The sequence below is a fragment of the Cynara cardunculus genome (assembly GCF_001531365.2).
Source record: "Cynara cardunculus var. scolymus isolate 2C chromosome LG 2, CcrdV1, whole genome shotgun sequence".
Lineage (NCBI taxonomy): Eukaryota > Viridiplantae > Streptophyta > Magnoliopsida > Asterales > Asteraceae > Cynara > Cynara cardunculus.
In genome coordinates, this window is record NC_037529.1 from 17,406,420 (window position 1) to 17,420,657 (window position 14,238).

The 14,238-nt window shown below is 38.6% G+C and overlaps 1 protein-coding gene across 2 annotated transcripts in view; it reads right to left on the reverse strand.

Annotated features, from left to right (window-relative positions):
- Positions 1–4,985: 4,985 nt before the first annotated feature.
- LOC112506232 (phosphoinositide phosphatase SAC2-like) overlaps positions 4,986–14,238 on the reverse strand; it is a 34,821-nt gene continuing 25,568 nt past the window's right edge. For both annotated transcript variants that reach the window (XM_025110251.1, XM_025110250.1), the window contains 3 exons: positions 8,117–8,251; positions 5,688–5,790; positions 4,986–5,491 (listed from right to left, as the gene is read on the reverse strand). In XM_025110251.1, the coding sequence (XP_024966019.1) occupies positions 5,381–5,491; positions 5,688–5,790; positions 8,117–8,251 (349 nt within the window). In that variant the 3' untranslated portion in view covers positions 4,986–5,380. The remainder of the gene's footprint in view (positions 5,492–5,687; positions 5,791–8,116; positions 8,252–14,238) is intronic.

Consider the following 14,238-nt stretch of genomic DNA (forward strand, 5'->3'; position numbering starts at 1 on the left):
CCCCGTCATTTGTTTATGAGAAATGGAAATTCGTTTTGTTCAAACCAGATTATTAGAAAGAAGGAGATGGTGGATAAACATAAGCAACTTCTGCTTCTCAAGAATGGGTTTAATCAATCCAAGCCTAGACGTTCTTAAATGATAAGAAAATGATAAAGGTTAGTATAAATCTCCCTCCCTTACATTTAGTTGCTAATGAGTTTTGTGCAGGAAAAAATGATAATAAAGTGAGATCTGGTTCAAGAAAGTATGATGGCTCTATATCCCTACCTTCTATTCTTTTGCATTTTCATGGAGGCTATCATATTATTGGTGAGTTCAAAGAAACAGATGCTTTGGAAACTGACATGATCTCTGAAAGAAGGACTGCAGACCGTAGAATAGATGAAGAGTCTTCCTTGTCTTACTCTACTACTTTCTATAATGTCCCATTGCCTTGAAAAAATTAGCTTTCTCCTTCTAATCGTGTTACTACTCCTATAAACCCCTTGGATGTTCAGGCAGGAGAGGGGTGGTCGGATTCTCACCGGTTGTTGGAGTCAAATCGGGAAGTCTATATTTTTGGTAACCCCCCTTGTACTGAAAATAGAGATGATTATCTTTCCTTCTTTACGTGTGATATTGGAGGAAAGGAGCGTTTATTCAATAAGGAAGGAATCGGGGTCGGATACCAGAATGGAGGATATGCAGAGCCTTGGGCCAGTCAAGCACTTGCATTCTTGCAAGGTGGTTCCCAGGCCCAGAAAAGTGGAGAATGTTCTCGAAGTGATGATGTGCATGGGCCTCTAAATCTCTTATGTTGTGGAATGTTCTAGTGAAGGCTTAGTTCCTCTAAAGTGTAAGACAACCCAGTAAGATGCTCAGTCCATATGGGGCTAACTAAGTAAGCCATTTTCCCAGAGCCCATTCCTGGCCCATTCTTTCAAGAAGCAGCTGCTCAAGATTCTTTGCAAGCGGATATTAACAAGGTCCATCTTGGGCCTTATCTTTTAAGCCCAGATGATGTTGGATAGACTAAATGAGCTCAAGGATCTACTTTGTCTAAGTCCATGTCTTGTGATGATTTAAAAAGTGTTTCCTCTCGGGGCCAAGTTAACAATGATGTTTGCAACTACCCTTCAGGTTAGCCCATCTACTGTTAAGCCCATACATGGTGATAATGTCATTGGATCTTCTTCTTTGGGTTGTGTCATCAAAGATGGTAACTTGCAAAATGATCACATCCAAGTTAGTGATTCTACTAACTCTACTAAAATCTCTAATATGTTTAACTCTCCTCCCCCTTCTTGGGCACCTACTCATGTGCATGGAGTTTTGCCTTTTAAAAATTATTATGACTCTTATAAAGCTTAAATGTTGTCCCCCTCTAATGTTGGTATGTTGGAGAATTCTGTTATGAATAATTTAAATATGCCTCTCAACCCCCCAGCTAATCCTCATAATGTTGAAAATTCTAATGCTACTGTTTATGAGCATGTCTAGTGGCCAAGAAAATTTTGTTTGTCCTAAGCCTAAAGAAGTGGTTGAGAATAGTTTGGATTTGTGCCGAATCAAAAAATAATATTAATTGTGACAAGTCTCAAAAAGATCCTAGTGGTAGCTCTTTTCAAAGCCCATGCAACAAGATGGATGTGGAGGAAAACATTCGACCTAATCATTGAGACACTTCTATCATGCATGGTGGGGCTAAAGGAGATGGTGGAGCAGGCTTTGACCAAAAAGATCTATTTTCCAATACTATGCTAACTTTACATCAGCCCAAAGATGATATTGTAATCCCACAGTCCATTCTCGGGCCAGGCCCAGTTACGCCTTCTTTTCCATCTCCCCTCCCCACTGTTTCTAATTATGTGCAAGCCCTTCCTCTTGATGCTACTGTTTCTGCTATAATAATTCCTCCATATCCCACTAATGCGGACCCCCCTTCCTTGCATGTTATTTCTAAAGTAGTTGATCTTATTATTGCTTCTAGTATAGATTTTACAAATCCCCCTTTTGAAAAAAAAAAAAAGGATCTTAGTTTTATTGATAAACCAAATTCGGTTTGGAACAGAAAAAATAATTTTATTCTTCCCAACTCGTTTGCTAATGTGCTTAATGGCCCCCAAAAGCATCTCAATGCTAATTTTTAATTTATTCTTAATATCATTGATGACACGAATACTCCTGTTGACATTCCTATATCGGTTATGCAAAAAAAGTTGTGTTACTTATGCCAAAACTATATGTGGTTACTTTGTGGGTAAAGGTCTCCCCTTCCCTATTGTTAGATACTTTGCTTCTAAAATTTGGTCTCAATATGGTTTAGAAGATGTGCTTTTGAATGGTCATGTTGTTTACCTGTTTAAATTCAATGATGAGAATGTCATTCAAAAACTTATTGATAATGGCCCTTAGACTATAAAAAATGTTCCCATCTTTATTCAGAAATGGAGGTCTGGCTTAAACATTAATATTACTAAGCAATCTTGCCATGAAAATTTTCGTGATACAAATACAATGTAAATTAGATGTTTTCCACCATAAAGAATTTGACAAAAAAAAAACCGTTCCCCAGCTGAAAATTATCGGTGGAACCACGTATTTGCCAAATAGAAAGAACGTGTAGGCATGGGAATGGCCCCCGACCCGTCGGGGAACCCGGTCCACCCGCCGGTCGGGGACGGGGATTCCCCGTTAAATCGGGGATGACGACGGGGACGGGAATCCCCATTTGTCTCAAACCGGGGATGGGGACGGGGACGGGTATGGTACTTCCCCCTACCCGTTTTATATATATATATATATATATATATGTATTAATAAAATATGCACATGCACACATTTATATTTTTTTTTATTTTTTTTTAAGTATATAATATTTATATACGACAAATGCAACAAATAAACTCACACACCCTCCTCACATTTGGTGAGGTTTGAACCCTTGACCTCATAGGAAGCCAAGGGCTACGATACCGCTAGGCTAAAGGCCCTTTGGTGTATATATGTATATTATTTATCTCAATTAAAGCGGTAATTTATAATTTTCTATTTCTTAATTAGGTTTATAATCTAAAATTGTTACTTTTTGGATGTTAATATATAATATTTTGGTTGTCAAGTCAAAATACAATTACACGATAAGTTTTATATATTACTCAATATGGTTTTATATTACTTATTATCTTTTGGTACATGTGACTTTAAGTTTTTTGGATTAAATTGAATATTTTTTTTTTTTTTTAGATTATTAGTTTTTATATGATGTTGTGGTTTTTTTGTATTAAATTAAATTCATTTTGGTTTTAGGTTTATTGAAATTGTTTGAGGTTTAAACATGTATGGTTTCTCATATATTTAATTCAAAATAACTTATATAAACGGGGAAAAAACCTCGTTTCCCCTTTGGGGATGGGGATGTGATTATATTCCCCGGAGAAAGTGGGGACAGGGATGGGGATAGAGATAAGTAATCGGGAACGGGGATGGGGATAGAGATAAGTAATCGGGAACGGGGATGGGGATTGAGGTCCCCGCCCCATCCCCATGCCTAAGAACGTGTGTCGTTCATCAGAACCACACAAATCATGTTGTATAACCATAAACCTTCATGAGGTAGTGTGCTCCTCGTTCCTAGCTTCGGTTATGGGCCTTAAACCGGGTCCTGCAACAAAAATTATGCATGTTTAAGAAAAACATCAATTGTTGGGAAAAACTTAAAGGTGGCGGTACAACGGGTTTTTACGTGCGGACCGACCGTGCTAGATTGCCATGAAAATTCTCGTGATGAATCTACAATGTAAATAAGATGTTTCCACAAAAAAGAACTTGACAAAAAAACCGTTCTCATGCTCAAAATTACTGGAGCCACATAAATCATGTTGTATAACCATAAACCTTCCTATAGTAGTGTGCTCCTTGTTCCTATCTTCGATTTGACTAGTTATGGACCTTAAACCGGGTTATACAGCAAAAATATCAATTTTTGGCCGAAACTCAAAGCGGCGGTACAAGGGTTTTTCTCGTGGAGATCGATCATACTTTCTTGTCATTAAAATTTTCGTGATGTATCTACAATATAAATGGGATGTTTTCCACTAGAAAGAACTTGACAAAAAAACCTTTTCCGTGCTAAAAATTGTCGAAGTCATGCTTTGCCAAATCGAAAGAAGGTGCGTCGTGCACTTCATCAAAACCCACACAAATTTTGTTGTATAACCATAAACCTTTTTGCGGTAGTGTGTTCCTCATTGTTAGCTTTGATTTGACTGGTATGGGCCTCAAATCGGATCCTGCAGCAAATGTTATGCATGTTTAAGCAAAAACATCAATTTTTTGTCGAAACTCAATGGCGGCGAAATACGTGGTTTTTCTCGTGTGGACCGATCGTGTTGTCTTGCCATGAAAATTTTCTTGATGCATCTATAATGTAAATAAGATGATCTCCACCAGAAATAACTTGACAATAAAATCGATCTCATGCTGAAAATTGTTGGAGCAACGTATTTGCCAAATTGAAAGAATGTGTGTTGCACGCTTCATCGAAACCGAAACAAATCATGTTCTATACCTATAAACCTTCGTCGTTTCTCTCTCGCGGACTGACCGTATTGGATTGCCAACAAAGTTTTCATGATTCATCTAGGGGCGAGGGCCAGGGGTAGGGGTGGGTGGGGGCGATGGCTAAGGGTTGGAGTCTGAGGGTGATGGCAGGACTAGGGGCGGGGGCAAGATTCTAGGCGCTGGGGTCTGTGGCGGGGGCAGGATTCTAGGGGCTGAGGGTGAGCGGTTGGTTTTGGAGTTTGGGGGTTGGGTTTTGAGGTCAGGGTTTTGGGTTTTTCCCCCAAACTACAAACCCTAAACCATAAACCGATAAACCAAAGCTAAAATAGTTTTAAAAAAAGAAGTACCCGATGACAAGTACATACAGATTTTACATATGCATCCAAAATAAAAAGTTGTCAATGATGCAAAAGATTAAGGATTCAAAGCAAAGACAGAGAAGCAGTCAGAAACAGATGATTACAACTGCACAAAATATGAGTATACAATGGCTCAATCAAACTTATTGCAGCATAAGACAAAAGTATTGTTAAACATATATGGTTGTAAAGAATCACCTGCCTAAATAAACAGTGGGGTTCCTATAGCTGATAGTGCATATATACATTTACAAAACCAATCACAGCCTTGGATAATTAAACATAGCCAAAAATAAGCACACATTTTTACCATCAAACATTTAAACTACTGCATAAAGAAGCATGTAGGTTCCCAAACTGATATAAGGCTAACCAGAGGGCTTGTCCGGTCTCTGCTCATCACACGTGCAGAAAAAACTGTTCAAGATACTTTAGGCCCAATAAGCATTAATGCCGAGGAAAATCCAAAACCCGCCTTAGTGGCAAAGAGTCTCTCCATTGTTAATCCAGCGCAGAAAACTATCTGAAAATTCCTCAGGAAGATCATAATCATCGCACAATGACTCCATTGCAGTATGCTTGCTCCCCTAAAATACAACACATTAGAATTCCCCGTACTGTGGACACAATATTGCTTAATTAATGTTCAATTTATCCCCACATAATGTTCATTTATAACCAAAACATCTACAGCTACTGTCATATTCGATTCCAAAAGAAGAGAAAAACCATTTACTTCATAGTCCAAATTGAATTATCATTTTGTACATGCTTCAAACTAACCTTGATGCTGGATTCGCTGGTGGATGGAGTCGTCTCTGCTGCAATTTCGTTGGCAGCATTCTCAGGTGACAGTCCAGCCATTGACGAGCGTGCGAAAAGCGATCTACAAGAGAAAAGAAAATGTGGTCAACTACTTGCAAAAAAAAACATTACTGTTAACTATGTGGTAAGGACATCAGTGTCAGCTAGAGGTCTAGACTGCCTGCTACAAACATTTCAAAGTATTTTAAACATGTTATCCAGCCAGCACTGCCCTAGTTGATTCCTTAGAGAAAAAAGGGATGGCACACCATGAACCACTCTGATAGCTTCATACATTCATTCCATTAGAAGCATATTTGCAAAATATCACCAAGATAAAAGCCAACACTAAAATGAAAACCGATTTAGCCACATGAGTTTTCTATAAATAAGGAGTCCACATCAGTTCTGCGCCAAATAAAATAAATGTCAATCTGAAAATCGTGAGTTTTTTTACAAAGCTGAAAACTAAAATATCCAGATAATAGTGAAATTGAAAACTACGAAGTCTGTATTCTCATAATAAAAAGTGTACTCCCTTTGGGACAAATGTAGACGAGGGAAGAAAATCAAGCAATCAGAACTTATGTGACACATAAGTTGGGGAATGGGAAATCTACATCAGCTTAGTTTGATAATTGGTATCCATCTGCCCTGTTATCACAAAAAGGCAAATTTATCAGGCAGATTTCTCTATTGAATACAAGGTTGTGGATGTGATCGGAAATGATGCATAGAAGTGGCCTCAAAGATCGTCGACTAAAGTGGATCAGCATCATTGGAAGAATAATCAAGGCCACTTGGTCCCATTTTCAGTTGGGGAAGTTTGCTAAAACGTCAGAACGGATGGTACTGAGGTCCCATGGTATAGGATGGTTTGGAAGAGTCGATGCATCCCTCAACATGCATTTACTCTCTGACTTGTTATCGGAGGAAGACTAACAACCCAAGACAAAATTTGAGCTTGGAAACAACTCTCACCAGACATGGCTTGCCCGTTCTGTTCTACACAACTTAATTCTCACACCCCTATTTTTTGCCCGTCCTTTTTTTTCTCTAAACAGATATGGAACAAGATAAAGATGTTAGTGAACATAGAGGAAGATAAGCCTGGACTAATTATGTATCAAAGAAGTAAAGGGAAAACATGTTATTTCAGTCAAACATGTCTAGGCGCATGGGTCAGTTGTGACGTTAATTCAGTAGAAGTCAGTTAGCTAAGCTATAAAGAGAACTAGAAGTCAAAGTCAGTTAGAGGATCACGTTCTTCATTTTCTTGAAGTTGTGTGGGAGATTCCAGCCTCTCAAATAGGCGGGGACTCGTTACCAAGGCGGCGCTGTTGGAGGGGATTCCGGAGGACGATTCTACGGTCAATTTCTCAATGTTTCGGAGCCGACCTTGAGGGCAGAGGTAAGGACTTGGTCCCAACCAGTCACAGTAATGCGATGAACTTGGCATTGAAAATTCAAGACAAAAACAGGGTGCTGAATCGGAGGGATGGAACACATGGAATTTCCGGCCATCGGTGTGAAATGGGACAGATCCAACAGCAAAAGGAGAAAAGGAACACCTGCGTCTTTTGGACCATGAATTGCAGCAACGTCGAACTTTGGGGTTGTGTTATCAGTGCAATGAAAAATATGCACCAGGACAGAAGCGTAAAAAGGAAGAGGTAAACGTGTTGCCGTATTGGTGGTGCAAGAGTCAGAAAAGGGCCAATCTGATGAAATGGATGAAGGGTCAGGTGTTGATCACGAACTGGAAGTGTCACTCAACTCCCATTATGGGGATATAACACCTAAGACTACGAAGATTGGGGGTGAGAAAGGGGGCTGAAAAGCCGAAGGATATGTTGATTTCAAGAAATGTGGATTTCTGGCAGCGGGAGTTAGTCTATCTAGCGCATGTGGTTTAGCCTATTAGAAATGGTGGTTTCACCCAACCCCGATGGGTATGTGGTTTTGTAAACTAAGAAGGAAAAACTAATGCAATTTTCATTAAAAAAGAAAATCCAAAAAACTAATGAACATTTCAAAGTATTTATGCTTGACCAAATAGTCAATAATAGTAGTTAGTGGGAGGGTCAATACTGGAGGGCTGTAGTAGAAAGGTACAAGTAATTAGTGCAATAGCACAAGTAGATAAAGCATGATAATAAGTACAAATAGGAGCTGTGATTTTGGAGGGCATCGATAATTCTATTCTGATTTGGAGAGATCTCAATCTCTCCAAAACCTGAGAAACCCTGTGTAATCATTCCATTTTAGTAGAAGATTTTAGCATTTGATCCTGGGTGTGCAACAGCATGTTGATGATAAGATGGTTATTTTCTTCATAATGTTGACAAACCATGTTGTTTATGTAAAATATTGTAGATCAGCATTCAAAACAATTCATAAAAGCTTACCTCCCCAGCAACTGCTCCTCACATGAATTGAGAGAGGAAGAAAGCCAATCTAGATCAACAAAGTTGGAGCAATCAACGGAATGACTTTTCTCTTCGTCAAGTGATCCATCATTGTGCAAGTCACCAAAAGGCTCCCTGGGAGGCATAGAGAGAACATACGTGATTCACAAAATAAACAACAGATGACGCAACAATTATAGTATACACAGACACTTGTATACATAGAGAGAGGAATTACACTATGAAACGGTTTATTGCACCAAAAGAATGAGTTAAAGCCAATTAAATTAGCAAGGGAACCCAGATACATAAAAGCATCAACAGGAAACAATAATAAACAAATGCAAATTGCCACTTATTCCCACCATACGTGATGCAGTAATTATTTACCAATTTAAGTAAAGGTAATAGTCCACCTAAAGAGAATCAGTAAAACCAATTTGAGTAAAACCAAGTAGACATAGTCTCTTTGTGTTATTTATCACATTAGGCCTGCCATTGGTTACATGTGTATCTATTCAAGCATGTAGGCTTATTTATTGCCCTATATGTTTGGGTATCTCCCTAGTAATCATGCATAACATAATTTTGGTGGCCCCCAAAATCTGATAGGAATGAAGAAAAATGACACCCCAAATTGTGTAGTTGTCACCCGTGTATGGTTGAGTGGTTCTTCCATCAATACCATACTCATTCAGTGTTGGGGCCAACTCAGTTGCTTATGGATTTCACCACTTTGGAGTTGGTTTCACCTTCCTCCTTTGCATTTAGGTTTGCCTCCTATAGGAAAGTAAATAGTTGTTGTGGTCGTATGGGTACAGCAAAGAGACTAATACACAATTATAAGAGATCACTTGTAGAACACTCGGGCAAAGATGAAAACTAGCACAGATGCCCAAAGAACAGAACGGGGGTTTGCATCAAGTGATAGGATCATCATGTACAGTCAAGATCAAGGTGAAATTTCCCTTGTTTGTTATGGATCTATATAGTAATGTGTAATGATAGATAAGTGGCTTACAAATTGCTAGTTTCTTCCCACAGCAAAAGAACATCATTTAATTGACGTCTCCAAGATGAAATAGATAATTTATCTCTGATGTTATGTTTCCAGATCTTCCCACAATCATTTCAAAGGATACAACTGCTATTGGCCATTTAAGGTTCTTGATCAAGGCATTCTGCTCAAGGGCTTACAGAGCAGGAGGACAACCACAGGCGATGCTTTAAAAATTAAATGAAGACTGTAAGCGATCTTGTTTCAGAGTTCGGTAATGTCTGGTAAATGACGGAAAATTTTCAATAGAGGAAAGCCACAATTAGGCCAAACCCTGGATCCTACCATATTAATCAGTCATGGCAACAGTTTTTCGTAGCGCACTATGAGAATAAATTGAGTTGATATATCATATATGAACTAATCCTTCTCCCAAATAAATGCAAAGTTTAATTGGGCACATAGATGACCATCACTTAAAATCAAGCATACCCCTCAATGAAGACAAACATTAATGCTATCGATATTTTAGAGCAGTGGCCAAGCATAAGGATAAGAAAGATGACGTGCAAAGTTTTGATAACTGTCGTGGTATAAAGTTAATTAGCTGCACCATGAAATTATGCAAAGTAAGTGGTGGAGGCCAGGGTGAGACGCAAAATGACGATTACAGAAAACCAATTTGGTTTCATGTTGGGGTGATCAAGGTAACCCTATGTGTTTATTATATGAATTATGTGATAGCATGCATAATTATGATAATACTTGCATGGATTATGTGTACACGTGGTAATGGGATATTATGCATACATGTGATAAGATGTAATGGATTAAACTCATACTTCATGACTAAGAAAAGGTTGGTTTAAAAATATTATCCTCACCGCCCAATGGATTTTTATATTAGTAAAATTCCATCACCGACTCATTCTAAGTATAAAAGAAATAAGATAAGGTAAAAACCTTATCGGTTTACTATTTTACAAAAAGAAAAGTATCTAAGAGGAAAAAAAACCGAGATTTAAAGGCGGTGAAAGCATTCTTGAGGGTGTTCTAAAAGAAAGAACCTGTGTTTATTAATTGCAGAATCTGTATTCAATTTTGAAGGTGAGTTTTAAATAACTGTCGATTATAACTATGAGTTTTTGAATTACTGCCTATCTACAAACTGAGTTAAATCTACTGTTTAATTGTGTAAATTTTTGAGTATTGATGGTTTGAAATTTGAAAAGAATCTGGTAAAATTGTTTTAAACAGTTTTAAAGAAAATATTTTGTGATTTGGAAGCTTGAATCTGTTTTGGAAAAGATCAAAGCAAAAACTGTGTTTTAGCAGTTTTGGGATATGATATCTTGTTTTGAGGATTTAAAAAGGAATGGATGATTCATGAAATCATATATAGAACAGATTGTTCTTATGGTTTGAAAGGTTTGAATAATAAACCTGTGTTGAGACTATGATTTGATTAAAAACTATGAACGAGGTTCACTCTGACAGAAATGCCTGCAGCCTGTCATTGGATGAAATAGTTCATAAGTATTTTCAGGGGAAATAAGGATGGTCGTTGTATGTGATGAATAGCTATTGCTATAAACAGGGGATTTATGGATGTAATAAGGATGGTCGTTGTGTGTGTGTGCATGGTATAACTCTTGCTATTATATCTATTAAGATTACAACAGATTGGAGTTCTCTCTTCTTGGTGATTTGAGGATTCAGAGATGTTCTTATTGGAAATAGTAGTATTGATGTTATGGTTACGGGAAAATATGGCCTATGGTCATTAGTTTTGGAACATAATGTACATTTTATGAGGAACAAGAGGAGCTCTGGTTGATCCTCACTTTTGGACCAGGGGGTTCTGGTTATTTGCTTTAAGAAGTATGCATGCTCTTAATAAACTAGTTGGACCAGAGGCTCTGTATCTATTGAAAAGAGTTTGTGTCAAAATCATATTTTAAGAAGTTTTAAGAAAAAGGATTTTATACTTCGTATTTCCTACTGAAGACAGACCAGAGGGGCTCTGGTCGACTCACGTTGAACCAGAGGCTCTGGTTGGTCATAACTTTTGAACCAGAAGCTCTGGTTAGTACAACCAGAGGCTCTGGTCAAGTAAGAACTCTGTATAACTATTCTTTTATGAAAAAGGCTATCTTATTGGATTGAAAACTTAACTAAAGAACATTATAAGAAATTATCTATGAGCTAGAAGCTCTGGTTAGTACAACCAGAGGCTCTGGTCAAAGAATCAGAACTCGAGTAGAATGACCAGAGAGGCTCTGGTCCTGTTTATTGAAAAATATTTCAAGTATGGTTTGGAACCAGAGGCTAGATGGACCGAACAGAATATGACTTTCAGTCTTTGCTATATGGAATGAATTATTTGAATAAATGTTTTGGTGATCTTCACCCTGCATTACATAAAAGGGAACCTCACTAGACATTTATGTCTAACCCTCATTTTGGTGTTTTCAAACATATGTGTGCAGGTAATGATAATAAGGGAAAGAACATTATATGAATTACTTTCCTATGTGCTTAGCTGTGAGAAGATCTTGATAAGCCATGTTTTGAAGCATAGATGCTAGGATACAAGGGCATGTACTTTTGGAATTTTTGAATTATGCATTTTACATTATAGACTCTTGTATTATAGACCTTTGTGGGAAAACAAGTATTTTATGTATGAAATATGTGTTATATGCAGTATATGGATTTGGGGGTGTTACAATCAATGACCGAGGCAATACACCTCCTCAGGCACCTCATTGAGGATTATCAAGAGTGTCACAAACAATTGGTGTTCAATGATCATAGACCTAGAGAAGGCCTATATAGCGTATCATGGGGAGTAATTTGTAGGCGTGTGGAGAAGAGGGGGGTACCATGGAGGTGTGTCAGGGCGATTACGAATATCAAAGATCGATTGTGTTAGGACAATGGTTGAGATGGAGTATTTCCAGGTGAAGATAGGGCTACACCAAAAATCGACACTAAAACCATTTAACGGAATAGGTGGAGTACGAGTAAAATGGTCCCGATGAAGACGAGAAAACTGTTGGACAGCGCAGTAACTCGACTCAACCAGAACCTGTTGTACCTGAAAATCAGCACCAGCCTGCAGAATTTCGATATGTAGCATTAGATAAGCCCCGAAGACAAGTTGGTAGGCCAATTCGATATGGATTTGATGACATGGTGGCCTATGCTCTGCAAGTTACTGAAGAAATGGAGTTCTTTGAGCCATCTACTTAATCACAATGAAGGAGGCTGGCGTGTGGATAACAGCCATGAGTGAAGAGATGGAATTCCTTCACATGAATAAACCTTGGGAATTAGTGAAGTCACCTCAAGGCAGAAAAGTTGTGACCTGTAAGTGGATCTTTAAGCAGAAATTGGGGCTGCCAAGAGCTGAAAGTGTGAGATACAAGGCCCGTTTGGTGGCTAGAGTTTATAGCCAAGAGCAAGGGGTTGATTACAATGAAGTTTTCTCGTCGGTGGTGCGTCATACATCCATTCGGGTGTTGTTGGCAGTAGTAGCACAAGCAAATTTGGAGTTGGAACAATTGGATGTCAAAACGGCTTTCTTACATGGTGAGCTTGAAGAGGAAATCTATATGAGTCAACCGGAGGGTTTTGTAGCTCAAGGTAAAGAAAACTATGTTTGTAAGCTCAAGAAATCGCCTTTATAGGTTAAAGCAATCTCCCAGACAATGGTATAAACGTTTTGACACCTTTATGGTGAGTCATGGTTTTACTAGAACCCCTTATGATTGTTGTATATATCATAAGAAAGGTGTTGATGGGTCACATGTGTATCTACTACTTTATGTGGACGATATGTTAGTAGCGGCTCGTGATATGGCTGAAATTAAGAAGTTAAAAGGACTCCTTAATTCTGAGTTTGACATGAAAGATTTGGGGGTTGCTCAAAAGATTCTCGGTATGGAGATTATCCGAGATAGATCTAGACGTAAACTTTGTCCCAGAAAAGTTACATTTTGAAGATACTTTCTCAATTTGGTATGGCTTCTGCAAAGCCTGTGAGCACACCTTCATCGGCAAATTTCAGATTATCGGTGGCTTTGGCGGCTTTGGCACCTTAAACAGAGGCTGAGGTGGAGTATATGAGCAATGTTCCTTATTCTATTGTTGTAGGAAGTCTTATGTATGTCATGGTCTGCGCTAGACCTGACATAGCTCATGTTGTTAGTGTTGTTTCGTGCTACATGGCTTATCCGAGGAAAGAACATCGGGTTGCCGTGAAACTTATTTTTAGGTCTCATTTATGGAGAAGGAGATTGTATTGTGGCTGGATTTTCAGATTCCGATTACGCAGTGAACTTGACACACGGAGGTTATTAACGGGATATGTGTTCACTGTTGGAGATGCCTTAGTGAGCTGGAAAGCGACGTTACAGCCGTCTGTTGCTTTGTCCACAACAAAGGCTGAATATATGGCTCTTGCGGAGGCTGCAAAAGAAGAGATTTCGCTAAAAGGTTTGCTTGGAGATCTTGGGTTTCATCAAGATCAGACTGTAGTTTTTGTTGACAGCCTTAGTGCTATTTGTCTTGCAAAAGACCAGGTGCATCATGAGAGAACGAAACATATAGATGTTCGTTATCACTTTATACGTTCGGAAAGGAGAATTAAAGTGAAGACCGAGAACAATCCAGCTGATGCACAAACGAAATCCGTTTCTTTGAACAAGTTTAGGCATTGTTCAGATCTCCTAAACATTGATAGCTGGAATTAAAAATTTACAATACTAGAATTAAAGCCAAGGTGGAGATTTGCTAGGCGTGGCTTTAATTACAATAGTTAGGGGCTGTTTGGTTGCCTCTTAATGGTGACATTAAGAGGACACCTCTTAATCGCTAAGAGGCTAGAGTTGTTTGGCAAAAAAAAGGACCTCTTAATGGTGACAAAAGCCTCTTAACGATTTAGCATCTAAGGATTCACTCAACCATTCAGATACCATTTCTTCCATCTTTACCCTTCCCACCCACTCATCTCTTCCAGCTTGGGCTTCATAACTTCGCCCATGAGTTCACGTCTCCATCTCCGGTTACCTTCACCATCTCCATCTCCGGTCACCTTCACTGTCTCCATCTCCGGTCACCT